At 39.3% G+C, this 15150-nt stretch overlaps 1 protein-coding gene across 2 annotated transcripts in view; it reads right to left on the bottom strand.

Moving 5' to 3' along the window:
* The window catches only part of LOC108896860 (A-kinase anchor protein 7), a 41587-nt gene that overhangs the window by 22859 nt on the left and 3578 nt on the right, over positions 1-15150 (bottom strand). For both annotated transcript variants that reach the window (XM_051071952.1, XM_018696138.2), the window contains exons 6-9: positions 13823-13983; positions 10946-11058; positions 10053-10099; positions 9438-9538 (exon numbers count right to left, since the gene is read on the bottom strand). In XM_051071952.1, the coding sequence (XP_050927909.1) occupies positions 9438-9538; positions 10053-10099; positions 10946-11058; positions 13823-13983 (422 nt within the window). The remainder of the gene's footprint in view (positions 1-9437; positions 9539-10052; positions 10100-10945; positions 11059-13822; positions 13984-15150) is intronic.

Raw genomic sequence — 15150 nt, 5'->3', positions numbered from 1 at the left:
TTATGAAAAACACTCCAACATTTTGAGTTTTCTATTCATAAGAAGTATCTGCTATTGTGATCCATGCCTGACAAAAAATAAATCTCCAAAGACTTAAAATCAAGAATTGTTGATTTGCGTAAAGCTGGAAAGGATTACAAAGTAATCTCAAAGTGTTTAAATATTCATCAGTCCACAGTCAGATAAACGGAGTCTTTAAATGGAGATGATTTAGTCCAGCAAAGAAGAGTCCAAGGACACAAGGCAGAACACTCAGTGAGGTTAAAAAGAAAAGAGTAACAGCTAAAGGCGTAAAGGAATCACTGGCGATAACATCTTTGTTCATGAGGTTTCTATATGCAAATCATGGTGTATGGTTTCAAATGGATAAAATACATCTTTTGATGAGGCCCAGTCACACCAGACATCCTCAGTACATGTCTGAGCTGCAGCAGCTCTGTGAGGAAAAATGGTCTGAAATTCCTCCTCAGGTTGTTGCTGCCGAAAGAGGTTTGACTAGGGTCAAGGGTCCGCTTACTTTTTCCATCAACACTATGAGTGCTTGATGGGTTTGTTCAATAAGGGCAGGTTATTTCAAGCAAACCAGGTTAGTCCAAATGTTTATTTTTTCTTGCCACTGTAGCTGTAGCATGGTTGGAAAAATATCATTTTAAAAGCTCCGCTGTTTGTCTCTCCCTGTTTGTTTGTCACACACACACACACACACACACACACACACACACACACTGAAAACCACAATTCAATCTATTTAGTAACTTAATGTAAGCTTCATTTTCACATTCATGCTCAGTCAGCATTTGCCCACTCTCCAATGAACAACTGACCATTGTTGTGTTGAACATGGCTGCACTGTGGCATCATCATTTGCTCATCCGGACTGCTGTGGGTTTGTGTTTATATGACATATTATTGTTGGTTGTTTATTTGCTAGTAGAGATATTCCTATCATTGTGGTAACTGGACCTGAATTAGAACGGTAATTTGAGGTTATTTTTAAGTTTCTGAACTTATATTTTGCAAAGAAGTCAACATGAAGACTTACAGATGGAAAAAGCATGTTTCTAGATCTAGTTTCCTAATAGAGCTGATTTCTTTTCAAAGTTACAGCGTTCATGTGCTGCAGGAAAACAAGTTAGTCTCCTGGGTAATTAGTCTCAATTAAAATGTTTGACAGAAGCCATCTAAATAAATCTTAAAATGTATCAACAGTAGAATAAATGTTTAGAGCCAGCCAGATAGTTAGAGAAACAGATAGAGGAAAATATTTCAGTTGGTTTTGGCTGAATCTCATCTCATCTGACAAAGAAAACCTGAAGGACAATTCTCCTTTTCTAAACCTCAGATCCAATCTTCCTCCGCCTGTCACTGTGCTCTACTATTGTTCCTAACCCTTTCTTTCCATCACGCTGTCAGACATCTTCTTCTTCGTTTGACCTGTGTCGCCCTCCTTCACCCTCCTTTTAATATCAAACCTCAGTTCGCTCAACTCTTTAATGTCACCTTCACTCAGACTCTCAATTTTCTCTCGCCGTCTGACTTGTCATGCTCTCTGCCCCTCTCATCCTTGCTATCTGTTTAATTCTGCTTCTGCAGGCCTATTCTCCTTTACCTCTGTCTCTCCTTTCTCTTCCCATACTCGTTTATCATTCTTGTTTAATCTCCCTTATTTCTTGCTCCATCCTCTTCGATCTCCCTCGCATGTCCTTCCGTTCTCCTATCTACTCAGTCAATGCTTCCTTATTTACTCCTTTCCCACCTCTATCTCCCCTTCTGTCCCGTCTTCTCTCATCTACTTAATCTCACTCCAGCCTCCTTTTTCTATCCTCTTAACATTTACTACTGCAAGCACTAAGTTGTAAGGTTCTTACTTTTTGCTGCCCTCAATACAGATTTAGATACCAGCATGAGATAACATACTAGGATATGTATAAGCTAAAGTTCTTGCTAATACCAATATTTGAAAAGCACTAGCACAGACTTGTTGCTACTTGTAGCATCTTTAGGACCCTACAGATACTGTTCGCAGTTGCTTCAACCAAGCTCTCTCTATCTATCAAAATTCTTGGAGTGACTCGAAAGAGACACACACCGCTATTTAAATAGTCTACATTAGTAACTTTAGCAGTGGTAAGTATTTGTAATAGTGTATATAGTTCCTTTTGAAGGATAATTCTGGCTCATTTCAACCTGTTGTACTTCCCATAAATGTGGCTATTGTGGTGCTATGAGTCCTCATAACCACATCTGTAGTAGAGATAAAGGGAAACAAGGATTAGCGCAAAACTGCATATATCAGGGCATTTGTCACAAGCATCTTACGGCTTTATAAATAAATGTGAGGCGGCAAATGCAGAACCATCATAGCCACATTTATGGGAAATACACCAGGTTGAAATGTACCAGAATTTACTTTAAATTACCTGAAATGACCGTATTAGTGCTGGCGCTGTACATGCCAATGATGGAAGCTTTGCAGTGATTTTCCAGCTCATTTCAGTGGGAGATACCTGTGACTTTGATGACACAGAGTCTGACGTTAATGGTTTTTCTGACTTGGCTGCTCATAATTACAGTCTAAACGTTATGACGTGAATGCAACATAACCAGACACCCCACATCAGGCCCACCAGTACCACCGGTGAGAGTTCTTTTATTACAATGCACTTTTAATCAAGGCTTTTTAATTTCTATCTAAGAATAGCTTTCTGGCTGTTGGATTACCATTAATATTTCCTCCCCTCAAGACTTTCGATTGTATAATTATGTCCTGCTGCGCTTTTCAGGACATGAAATTACTTAAGCCTTAATCATGCTATAATGCTATGCTGCTATCACCAAACAAACTCTGGCAATACTCCTGTGGTCTGAGATGGGTATACATGACGCAATAGTACAACAAAGACCTTATTCAGAAGCTCTCTCTAATGAATTAGAAATTCAGATGACCTCTCACTCTAATGAATTAGAGGGGAGAGAGGAGAAGTGGGAGGAGGAAGAGGGATGAGGGAGTTTTAGAGTCTATTTAATACCATTAATTATTAGAAACAGAGCCAGTAGTGATGTGCCAATCGTTCCATCAGGGACACCTTAAAGTAATAACAGACAGAGCCCTCAGGCTCATAGGTTTTTGTTTTTACCATGTTTATCTCTCAAAGCTTGACAAAGTTGTTGTGTCTCCTGCTGCCATAAAAAATGAAAAATGAAATGAAAATGCAAATGAGCTACTGAGTCCCAAGAAGCAATTAACTGTTACACTGCACAGAGATCGAACTTGAAATAGTATTTTTTTAAATTACTTTTTCAGACTTTTGTATAATTGATTTGTCATGCATCGAAAGCAAAGCAACTATTATTTTCATTTTTATTAAAAACTGAGCTATCTTTAGTAGTGGATGTACAAAAAAACACTACTCTTTACATTTAAGGCACCAGTAATCCCTGAATATGCTTAACTCCTCAATTCTGGTCCTTTCAAATGTTGCAGTCTCCCAATTCAGTATTTGTGCAGAGAGAATTTAGCCCACTTACATGTAAATGAGCAAATTGCATCATCTGGCGCTCGTGGCTGACGACTAAAAAATAAGCACTGGCGAAGACTTGTTTTTATTGAGAAAAGCCACACAGCACAGTCAGCACAGAAGTGAGTGACCTTATCTCAGTAAAATACCAAAAGGTTACAGAGCAGCAATCCACCTTCATGGTCCATGAGTGTGTGCTGTTTGAGTGCTATGCATTTGTGATAGTGTGTATCTGTATCTGTGGGCTTCTTTTGATGTCTTTATATATAAAACTGTATGTAAAGCTGTGAGCGGCAGTTCTTATACTGCAAATACCAACAGGTCGCAACAGGAGCAACAGTGTATTATCTCCACTTTACACATCACACTGACCATTTGTGTGTATGTAAGAACACAAACGAAAGAAAGATGCGTTTCTAAAGCCATGACATTTTAGAATTTCGCTCTCGTTTCTTTGGCCTTCTGAAGTGACATGATGAGTGATGAGGACACTTGTCCTCTAGGTATGTACCTTTCATCTACCTCACATATACAAACGCTTAAGTGTGTGTTTTTTAGCAACCTCGTTCTGAGTTATTATCTCTCATCCGTCTGTCTAAACAGAAGTGGACTGGGGAACACAGTATTTCATTCCCCTTCATTTTTAGTATATACACTTGAGATGAGAAAGAAAACATGAAAGCAGGAGGGAATTGTAATCCTAATTCACAACCACTGTTCTAGAGTTTCTGCACTTTAAAGTTACAATCCTTTAAACGGAAAACGGGACATTGAATCTCCAGCTCCTCCTGGCTTTATGGAGCCATACAGTCAGTTCAGTTTTTTAGCTGAGTGGTCCACAAATGTAATGTTTTGGTTCACTCTTAATGCTCTCATTGAGTCATTTTCAGTTGCAGCTGTTTTCAACTAAAAGAAAAATCAAAGAGCCCACTAAAAACTACCTGCTCAGCATCCAGCAAGAGAAAAACAGACTTGAGAACTCAGCAGCAAACATAGTGGAGTATTTAGCAGCTACAGATCCAGATATTTCCCTCAGGGGTTGGCAGAGATTAAAAAAGGAGCTAAAAGAGAATGGACTTTGGACTTATATTCATCAGGAGGTCAGAAATACGAATGATATTGTTGCTCTGTAACTGCACAGCAACTGTTAGCAACAACAAGTTCACTATATTAACTTATAAGATGATGGTGTCTCTACTTATTCCTGAAGCCCCCAAGTGGCCAAGAAAATCAGTTACTGCAGTTTTAAAATTGTCATGAAATCAAACCTGATTCCTTTCTTTCAATGCTGGATTCAATAATTGTTTTCACTTTTTTAGGGCAAAAATGCCAAATATTTGCTGGTTACAGCTATTTAAAAGTGAGGAGGACCTGATGCTTTTCTTTGCAAGAAATGATTGTTAAGTGAAACTCTGGGTTTTAAACTGCTGGTTGGACTAATCAAGGCATTTGAAGATTTTTTGACACATGAAACAACACAAGCTTCTTTGGCTGCACTGTTAGAAGTTACACTGGTTGCTCTTCTGTTGTGTTCCTGACAAATCTGCTGCTCAAGGACCGACTGCTTCGCTCAGAATTTTGGGCCATGTAGTATTAAACCACACTTACAGTGGCAACGGTAACCAAAGGTGTCGCAAATTCAACCAGTATTAAAATCTTAAGGATTATAACTTTAATGATATGATCACATATATCCAATAAAATCTCTTCTTCTCTCACTGCCTGTATATTCTGGCCTCCTCCCTCATCCCCACACACAAACACACCCTACTGGATTGTGTATCAGTGGGCCTGTTGTGGATTATGCTGTACTGTGGATTATGGGATTAACATATACACACACGATTAGACGATGACCACTGCGCACAACCAGAAAAAGCCCACTGCACCTCAGAGACACCCTGTGAGGAACAGGGATATAGAGGAGGATAAACCCACCAAGAATCAATTTAACCAGTGGCCATTGCTCTCTCTGGTGTAACTTACACAGCGGTGGTGTAGCACAGAAGATACATGAAACTATTTTATCCAGGTCTGTATTTCATTATAAAAACAATGACTAATATATGATAATGTTTTCATGCAAAAATTTCTAAGTAATTACAGTGTTGGAACAAAATGAACAGTATGCAATAAAGCTGCCCACTGATTTACATTATTCATATTATTAGTGATTTCTCTGTCAAATCTGTTGAAAAGTTAGATGAGGAGTCAATGCTTTATTCCCTGCTGCTTCATTGTTTTCAGTGAGCAATGGGGCAGCTATGTGCCAGCTGAGTTATTGTTTTCCAATGGAGCCAGTATAGCAACACTCTCTGCTCATCGTGTGTTTTTGGCTTCAAATTTCAGAGACTTAAAGTTCCATTGTTGTTTGCTGGCTATTCTCAAACCACGTCTTTAGATGTATTAACATGTTTTTCTGCCTTCAATCTCAATATAAAAAGTGTTGTCAATGTTGTAATTAAAGAGTCCGTTAACTGATTGAGACGAGTCCATCTTGCTGATGTGCTTGCCTCCCCATACGAATTTCTGTCTTGTGACGAGTCGTGACACCGTGGCCATTGCAGGAGTGTGTCTGTGAGAGTGTGTCCCAAGTAACACCTCTAAGGCTAAATTTATCCTGCATTGATTTAGTAACATGCTGTGTGCATACCAGTGTCTCAGAGGAGCTCATTTTCTTATTTCACATCAAATACGACCTTTAATGGTCACCAGATGCTGACTACAAGAAAAATCTTAATGAAGAACTCCATCTCTCAAAATGCCAAGTCAGTATCGTTGTATATTAAGTTTACTTATTTATGTGAATGTCCTTGTGGTGATTTTGAGAGTTGTTCTATTAAAGAATTATTAAAGCTAAAAGAGAAGTGGCCTTAAAGCAAGGTTATGTAACTTTTGCTGAACTGCAGCCACTGTGACTATACAAGTAGCAACTGTATGATAATCTCACATCAAATTTCCTTTAATTTCCCAAAGCTGTCTTGAGTCAGGCACTTTAAAGAGAGAGAGATGACATGTGACCTGACAGAGAGAGTGGGATGGTGCTGGATACAATAAGCGTGTCTCCTGCTGATGTACAGTGAATTTACCTTCTTTACTCTGTCATTAAACTATTAAAAATCTGAGTCATAGGGTAGCAGTAGCACTGACTCTGTGATGTCAGTAACATCAGTAACATCAACAACAAATATCTATCTAAAGCTGCAAACATTAGCCACCATAAGCTACCACACCAAAAAGGCTGTAGTGGCAAAGTGAACTGAACTGAGCAGTGGTGTGTTTATTTCTTATGAATTCAACTTTTTATTTTTAAGAGGATAAATACAATATTTCTTCTTTTAAAATTTACAGTCGCAGTTTAAAAAGCTTGTGTAACTTCTAAGCTGGATGGCGACAGGCACTTATTCCTATCACTTAACTCGCAGACAGCAAGCATTATAACTTTGTATTTAAACCCTCCACAATGCAATGCTTCACTGCGGTATCAGGGAACCAAATGTAGCGCTCAGTTTTACCTTTCATGCATTTTAAATATGTATGTATTGTTGTGGAAAAACACTTGACAAAAACACAAGCTTGTTGATGATGAGAAGTGTGAGGTAAACATCCCCCGTGCTCTGTCTCTCACACCCACACACACACTGTCGCTCTTTGTCTCTCTCAGACAGCCCAGTGATCCACAAAACATTGTGACAGCCTAGTTCCACTCATGCTGACAGCCCTCTCTCCCCCTCTCACACATACACACATATATATACACAGCAATTAGTGTAGCTACTTGACAGTGGGACTTAGGGAGTCCCTGTCAATCCATTATATACCGTACACATTAAGTGCACATTTACATGTGCTTATGTGCACTTGGTGGCATAATCCTGTTAGCTCCATGGTGACAATGTAATCATTTATTCATGTATATTTATGTGGCTATTGGTGACCCTGAAAGACAAATTAACATGTTTTTCCTGACAATGATTTTAAAATGGTACATTCTGCATGATTTCGTTTTCCTTTTGACATTACTGCTTTAAAACAAAATCTTCTGCATGTTGATACTCCTGTTACAGAATATTAAGCCAATTTTAAGCTATAATGGTGATGTATGAAGCTTATTTTTGGCTTCAGCTGCAGATCATCATACAGCTGGTTTCAATATAACCACAGACCATGCTAGTTAGTTAAAACAGATACAGTCATTAAATTCAACTGGAAATAGATGGCACGGCTCCTGTTTTCTAACATTTTTACGAGAAGAAACAGACTGTGAAAAAGCTGCTACTTTTGCCTCCAATCTATCTGCACCATGTTACATTAATGCTAAGAATTTTCAGGAGTAATAGGGTGTTTTACTGGGAGCAAAGATCATTACATTTTACTATATTCTGCTACTGCACAGCCTTTGAAATCCATAGCACATCCTTATTACCGTCAGAATTTTACCTTAGTTTTTTATGCCTTTGACAGTTTGATTAAAATACATAGCTAACAATGATTTTTAATCTCTTTGGGACACCTGCCATTAGGAAACAGGAGACAATGAATCTGCCATTATCACCACCAATCAATCTTGGCTCAGTCACAAAGCTCCACACTTGTTGCATCTCAAATCTGTGTGAGGGATTTTTTTTTCTGCTGTGGCAAAACTGGATCAGATGCTGCTAAACAAAAAGTGGCTGCTCAAAATGTGGTTATGAAAAGTAGTTTTATCTGTGGATACAAGCAATACATTCTTAAAATAGTCATCCACTGGTTTGTTTTCTTTTCAAAGATAAAATTCCCTGCCAGCTCCTTGCATGCTGTTACAAGGCCCCAGCATTAGCTAGACACTAAGAGCACCAAGGTACTGCCTGTCTGGCTACATCCCAGGTCTCACAGTGGTCAACAGCACCATCTCCAGGTCCAAATAGTAACATACTGGTATTTTACAGGTACTTTACAAACTCAATAACAAGGCAACACAAAAGACACAATACAGAAATTTGCTGATTTAATTCTGGAACATCCTGATCTAATCTGTGCCACATATTAAAACACAATGGATGAGGTCCAATCATACTGAGCACTTCCTCTCTTCATCTAAAAACTACAAGACAAAAAGACTGTGTGTACTTCTGCCAACACAGTCGGAATAAAGTCTGAATAAATCTACTAGGTCCATATCAAATTGTGACAAAAAGTGAACTATCTTCACCATACACTTCACTACTACACCTCAGGAAATGTACACTTAAAGATATGTATACATGTTTCACTTACATCAGCTGTTAAACATTTGAACCCATTATTAGCCAACATCTTAATGCCGATCAGCACTTCATTCATTCAGTAGCCATTAAAGCTGCTTTTTCACCACAGTGGCAAATTTTGAAAGAACTGGTCTGTCATGTCTAAAATGGAAATGAGCTCTCCAGTATCCCCACTGTGTTTGATTAGCCCTGCTTGCCTCTCTTTTAGCTTCAGCTAAACACATGAAGTTTGATGGTGTTACATAAACCTGCTAAAAATATGAGCCCCTGGTCATAAAACCAGCACTCCAATCTTCTTTTTTAAAATGGTGTGAAAAATACTATTTATATCAATCTTTGTAACGTGAACAACCTTTTGAAAATCATTTGTAAATCCACATCACACACAAGTTTCAGACATCCTAATGAGTGACAGACACAAACAGAATGGGGTGAATACGTGATTTCCCTTCCAGTTCACTGACAGAGATTAAAAATAAAACAAACAAATAAAAGCATATTACCCCAAAAATAAGCTGCTGCAAGCTAGTTTCTTCCCCTCTGCCACAGAGAAACTCATTATCCATCCCCCTGAGCAGACAGCTCCCTCTAGTGGCTCAAAATTGCACCTGATAGGAGGACACAATACACACACCCACACACACAATATGGCCCTGTTTGTGTGTGCACTAACCAAGTTGTAGTGAAGTCTCGGTGTGGTAGTATCCGTCTTGTTGCTTCTTCTTCAACATGGAACAAAGATCCACCCGCTCCACCGTCTGGTCTCCGAAAAATCTGAGACAGAGACAAAGTGAGCAATGAGGACTGTTGACACCCCCAGCTGATAGTTCAGGCTGATGTTAGCCATGAAAGCCACTTCACAGCCATGATCACTAAAATTAAAACTGACAACCAAAATTTAACTTCATGGTGCAGTATACTTGGCCAGTGTGTCTGTTGTCATCCTAAAACCGTAAAACTGGAAATGAAATATTATGCAATGTGATAGTGCTCAAATAAAACTAAAACACGTTTGAAATTCAAAGAAAGATTTAAGGTCATGAGCAATTTTAAAGCTTTGAGTCACAAAACAGAGAATTGGATTTGAGAAAAAACATAAGTACTTCTTTCCTTTACTATGTATATATTGACTGAAATGTTGTGCGTACAACTATAGAAAGCCTGCAGTGTGGAACATTACACCACGTCCCACTGCATTTAATGTAGAGTACTAACCCTTGAAAATTCATCAGTGTATTTGGTTGCCCAAATACTTTGTACTACTTATATAAAAAAAACAAGCACCTACTTGTTAGTATAGCTGGAGTAAAGGGCTGGGTCCACGCGCTTTATACCCTGAGAGACACAGGGAAAATCCTGTTTATGTCATGTTCATCACACTTTTTAGGACATGCACATTAATTCATGACACACACACACACACACACACACACACACACATACAGACTGGGGTAGGAAAAAAATACTGCCTGGCAGGCACCAGCCAGGATAAGATGTCAGATGTCAGGAGTCCAAGGAAAAAAAAAAAACATAAATGCTGTCCCTCCTCTGTCTCCCCCCTCCAGACCACTGCTCATCTCTGCTTATCTTTCTGTCCTCTGTCCTCTGCCCCCCCCAACCTCTTATTTATATCTTTTTCAGTTCCATAACCATTCCCCAAATCACTCCAGTGTTTCCTCTCTCCCTCCCTCATACCTTAACTGAATCCATCCTGATGTAATAGCTGGCTCTTAGCCTGACATCATAAACTATGAAATTACATACACTCAATTTTCTTTTAAAATACCACAGCAGGCGTGTTATTCCCACCAGTAGTTTTGGCTGGTGCAATAATTTGGCATCTAACTACTGTATGACACATTTTACAGCCAGTGAGAGATGAGGGGAATAAAAAGGATGTAAGAGGGGTAACACTGCAGCTGTTTGGCATTTCTCTCAAAGTCAGTTTGTTACAACCTGTGGAGGTACACATTGTATTTCCCTTTACATGGGAAAGGTGGGACTCTGCAGTCTGCACTAGTCTTAGTACAAATTAATTAATGAGGTAAGATATGCTAAGGAATTAAACTTGTCTTTAAAAAGCAGGAGCATGCTTGGTATGCTAACATATTTAGCATCATCAACACTTTTTTCATGACCTAACTCTATTGATACTGTGTGTGAAAGCGCACATGTGCATACCTGAGATCGTAGTTTTGATGCTCTGGACAGCTTCATAATGGTGAGGTGGGGTTCAAACCCACGGCTGTCTCCTTGCAGAAGACCCTGCTCCTCGAAACGGCTCCGCAACAACTCTGAAACACACATACACACAAAGTTTTCAAAACACAAAAAGCAGTTATTTATAAAAAAGGCCAAATGGGAAGGATGTAACACATCCATCATGCAAAATGTCACCATATAGAGACAGGAGGATGTGACAGGGGACATTGGATGGATTCAAACCCACAACACTATAAATATCATGTGCATCCACCTCTATTTTCTCTCTTGTAAAAGCCATAATCGAAGACACAAATAGTCAGACGCAGATGGCTGAGATTGTGTGTCAGAGGATGGAAAAAGGCTTTTTGCTGGAGTATCAACTGACCATGCGGACAAAGACAAATACAAGAACAAGGGCACAAACACACAGACAACCTCCAAGGACACACGCACACACATATACGGACAAAGACGCACACACCAACTGATGAAGTTTAGAGGGAAACCATAGAGGTATTTTTAGAAGAGGAGCTGTACAGGGAGAGAAAGGTTAGTATATAATCAATAACAGTGGTGGGGAGAGCAGATGAGAGGACAGGAGAGTCTGACTTCCTGTCTTGTCCTTATTTTACTCCTCAAACAACAACAACATGTCGACTTTGTGATCTTTTCTTGTAGACGTTTTGTTTTTCGTGTCAGAGGTTTGTGAAAGAAGGGACCATTCTTCATAAAGGTTCCTTGTTAACATCTAATCATCGCAATACTTGGTAACACTCTCAAAAGACTAGAAGAACAACACATTAAATTAAACATATTTAGTAGTTTCAAGCATAGTGTATATGGATAATTGTGTTTCATTAATTTCACAGCAACAACAGCTCACTCAAACTCACATATATTGCCAGTGACTTGTTGCCAACTCAAGAGGGTACTCAGATCATACAGAAATGCTGCTGTAATTTTGCTGGTTTGGGCTGTTTTAAAGCCAAACTACTGCTTCCATACTTCATTTAAAGCCAAAATGTATTTCCTAAACGTCAAGATTAAATGAGTACTCGAGCAAAACTGTTTCTATTAATAATTTCTCAACACACACAGGCTCACTGCAGCACATACTTGATCACTGAAGGGTTAGGGGGTTGGTTGTATCTGACTGAGCTAATTATGGAGGGTCTGCCTCTTATGTCTGAAGAGAGGCACAGAAAGTTTGATGGAGAAGCATAAATCCAATTAGACGCTGCAAATGACATGTCTTTAAGTAGGAGGACACACCCACCTCCCCTGCAACCCTCTCTGGCAATTTGGCATGAAAAGTCAATCACATTGTCTGCACCTGATTACTGACAGATAATTTCCACCTGATGACTTAAAATCTTTCAAACAGAGAGACAGAACAAGGTCAAAACAAAAAAACAAAACCTCTTTTAAATTCTAACAACAAATGTTTTTATGTGGAACCTTGGACCTCAAAGCTCTGTTTCTCTAAAAGATTAATTTAAAAGCCGAGATGAAATTTCTTTTTGGGATTTGTCTCAGCTTGGGCATCACTAATATGCCAAATGTAGTATTTGTTTGGATCTGAGCAGTTAATACACTGGGTGAGCAGCTAGAAAATCCACACCAAAGCAGAATCTAAACATGCTGCTCCAGCACTGTGTTTTCAGACAATTTAATATATATTCATGAAAACCTTTTAACTCTCACAGAGCTCGACGCAAAGAACCATCACTCTGTGGATCACATGCAATAATAATGTTAATAAAGTCCCTGATTTCCTGTTGTGGGTGTGCACAAATGCAAAAAAATCACAGCATATTTCCAATTCAGCTGATATTTTAGAGCGGAAATGGTCCGTATTAAGCAAATGCAAGCTCATTTACTCTGTCTGCATGTAAGAGCGTGTGTGTTTGTGTGTTGGTGTGTGCAGAATCCTCTTAGAAAATTGTTGGCTTAATGTTCTTGCCAAAGGCCACAACACAAAAACATACACGCGAATGCTTTTGCATACACCATACATTTGTCCTTTTACATGTTGTTAAGGGAGAAATGTAAGAAGACAGAGAGTGGTATCACACATATACACATACACACAGAGTCTGGCTCCACCATCCCCCCTAGGGGCTTACTCATATGATGCATTTCCTAACCCCTTACCCTAACCCTGACCCTAACACTAAGTGTAACCTGAACTCTAAAACCAACTCCTCAAAAAGCAGTCTCTACCTGTGGGAACCTCAATTTTTGTTAAGTAAGAGGATGTAGTTAAACTAAATAACAAGACCTACAGCTTATATACACCAGCAAATGGTATGTTCTTACCTTATTTTATCTTAAAGTAAAGACTCAAACTGGGGCCTGGCCTAGTTAAGCCACATTTTCACACTTGTATATTTGTTTCTTATTTAAAGAATTCTGCTGTTCAACCTGATCTCCAGGTCGCTTCAGGACAAAAGTCAGGATAAGACCACCTATGAACTTTGAAAGTAAGAGCGTGAGCGTTAACCCCTCAGCCTAAAGCTGTCTTATCTGTGACCTCCCACAGCAAAGCCCCCACGAAAGCAAGCACCCACCCTGCTCAAATGTCCTTAAGAAAGACACTAAACCCTCCAACCAGCTGCTGGCATCCTCAGCTGACCCCAGGTTCAGACCTCCCTCCACAAGGACACAAAAAGACAAGCACTGTATCACGGTAACATTCAGTAATGCGATTTATCTTCTAGCAAGAAACAGCATGATAACCACTTACAGAAACAAAATGTAATTTCGTCTTCCCAGCCTATACATCAATGTGACAGACTTACAGAGATGTTGGATGATGACAGCGGAGTGAGAAGCTAAACCTTTGCCACTGACCTGCGAGGCTATCCAGTGTGTGTCTGTGCTGTCCGGGGGCCAGCCCAACAAACACCACCTCCTTCCTGAAATGACCGATGCCTGAGAAGGGCAGCACCAGATCACGCCCACCCAGCAGCTCAGCCAATGACGGCTCAACCTGGGTCAGCACGGCCGCCGCTCTAAGAGGAAATATACACAACACACACACTGACACACACACGCCAATTCACAACTTAATCCTCTGTCTCCCTCCCTCTCATATTACATAACGAGAGAATCTAGTGATTACTAATGACACAATTTTCTACTTGATGTAGATTAAACATCGGTGTCATCATATAACATGGCTCCATCATTTCCAGTGCTCTCTTATGAAATGCTAAACTGATAACCTCACTCTGAAATATTGATTTTCTGCACCATGTTTTTGACCTCAATCTGGGTAATATTTACTTCAGTGTTCCAAAAATCATATAAACTGGTGTAATTGTTCTGCATTGTTAGCGTTGGTTTTACTGTAACAAATAAAAACAGTCTGATGTTTAATTCTAGTGGGACAACAAGCATAAATAATTCAGCAGTAGACACTAATTGAAAGGACCATTAACAAGACAAAGGGTGATATATGAAGTTTATGTCAGAATGAGGGAGTATATACTGACCAAAGTGTTTGATTGCCAACTTAAATAAAAGGCTCAGTCTACAAAAACTCTAACCTCACTTACTGTCCTTCCTAAAAGCCTCTTCAACAGTATTTTCAAGGCTCATTACTGGAATCTAAAGCTGTAAAATGTATGGTCCTATCTGCAGTTTTCCTGGAAGTGCTGAGAGGAAGAGATAAAACAGAGCTGCATCTAATGTGGCATGCTGGTAATTAGTCACTGCAGAACGCTGTATCCCTGTCTTCAAGCACTAACTTTAGTCTGAACATTCAATACTGCAACAAGACCTTGTTTAATCTGATCTGTGATGTTAGTTTAATGTACAGCACCACAGTCGCTGTAGAAAGATGATGTACAGCTCAGGTCTGTATATGTGTGCATCTACACAAAAAAGCTGATCAGTGTTCATCTGCATCTACATGCGTAACTGTGTACATTAGGAGAGATACAAATCAATAATGCAATATGTATTTATAAGGTGATATGGCAATTTCATTGATACACTGGCACTAATATTGGAATTTGTTTTGTTTTAACATTTGAACGTTGAACTGTACCTTCTGTATAGGCCAGCCTTTGTCAGCTAATGGGCTGTTTGACATTTAAGTAATGACTCATGTCAATGTTGCAATGTTTCTGTATCACATACAGTATGGATCCAATTCAGTGCAATTTGACACACCC

The sequence above is a fragment of the Lates calcarifer genome, linkage group LG7_1, assembly GCF_001640805.2.
Source record: "Lates calcarifer isolate ASB-BC8 linkage group LG7_1, TLL_Latcal_v3, whole genome shotgun sequence".
In the NCBI taxonomy this organism is placed as follows: Eukaryota; Metazoa; Chordata; class Actinopteri; family Centropomidae; genus Lates; species Lates calcarifer.
The sequence above is the reverse complement of the archived record's forward strand: the minus strand, read 5'-3'. Positions and strand labels throughout refer to the sequence as shown.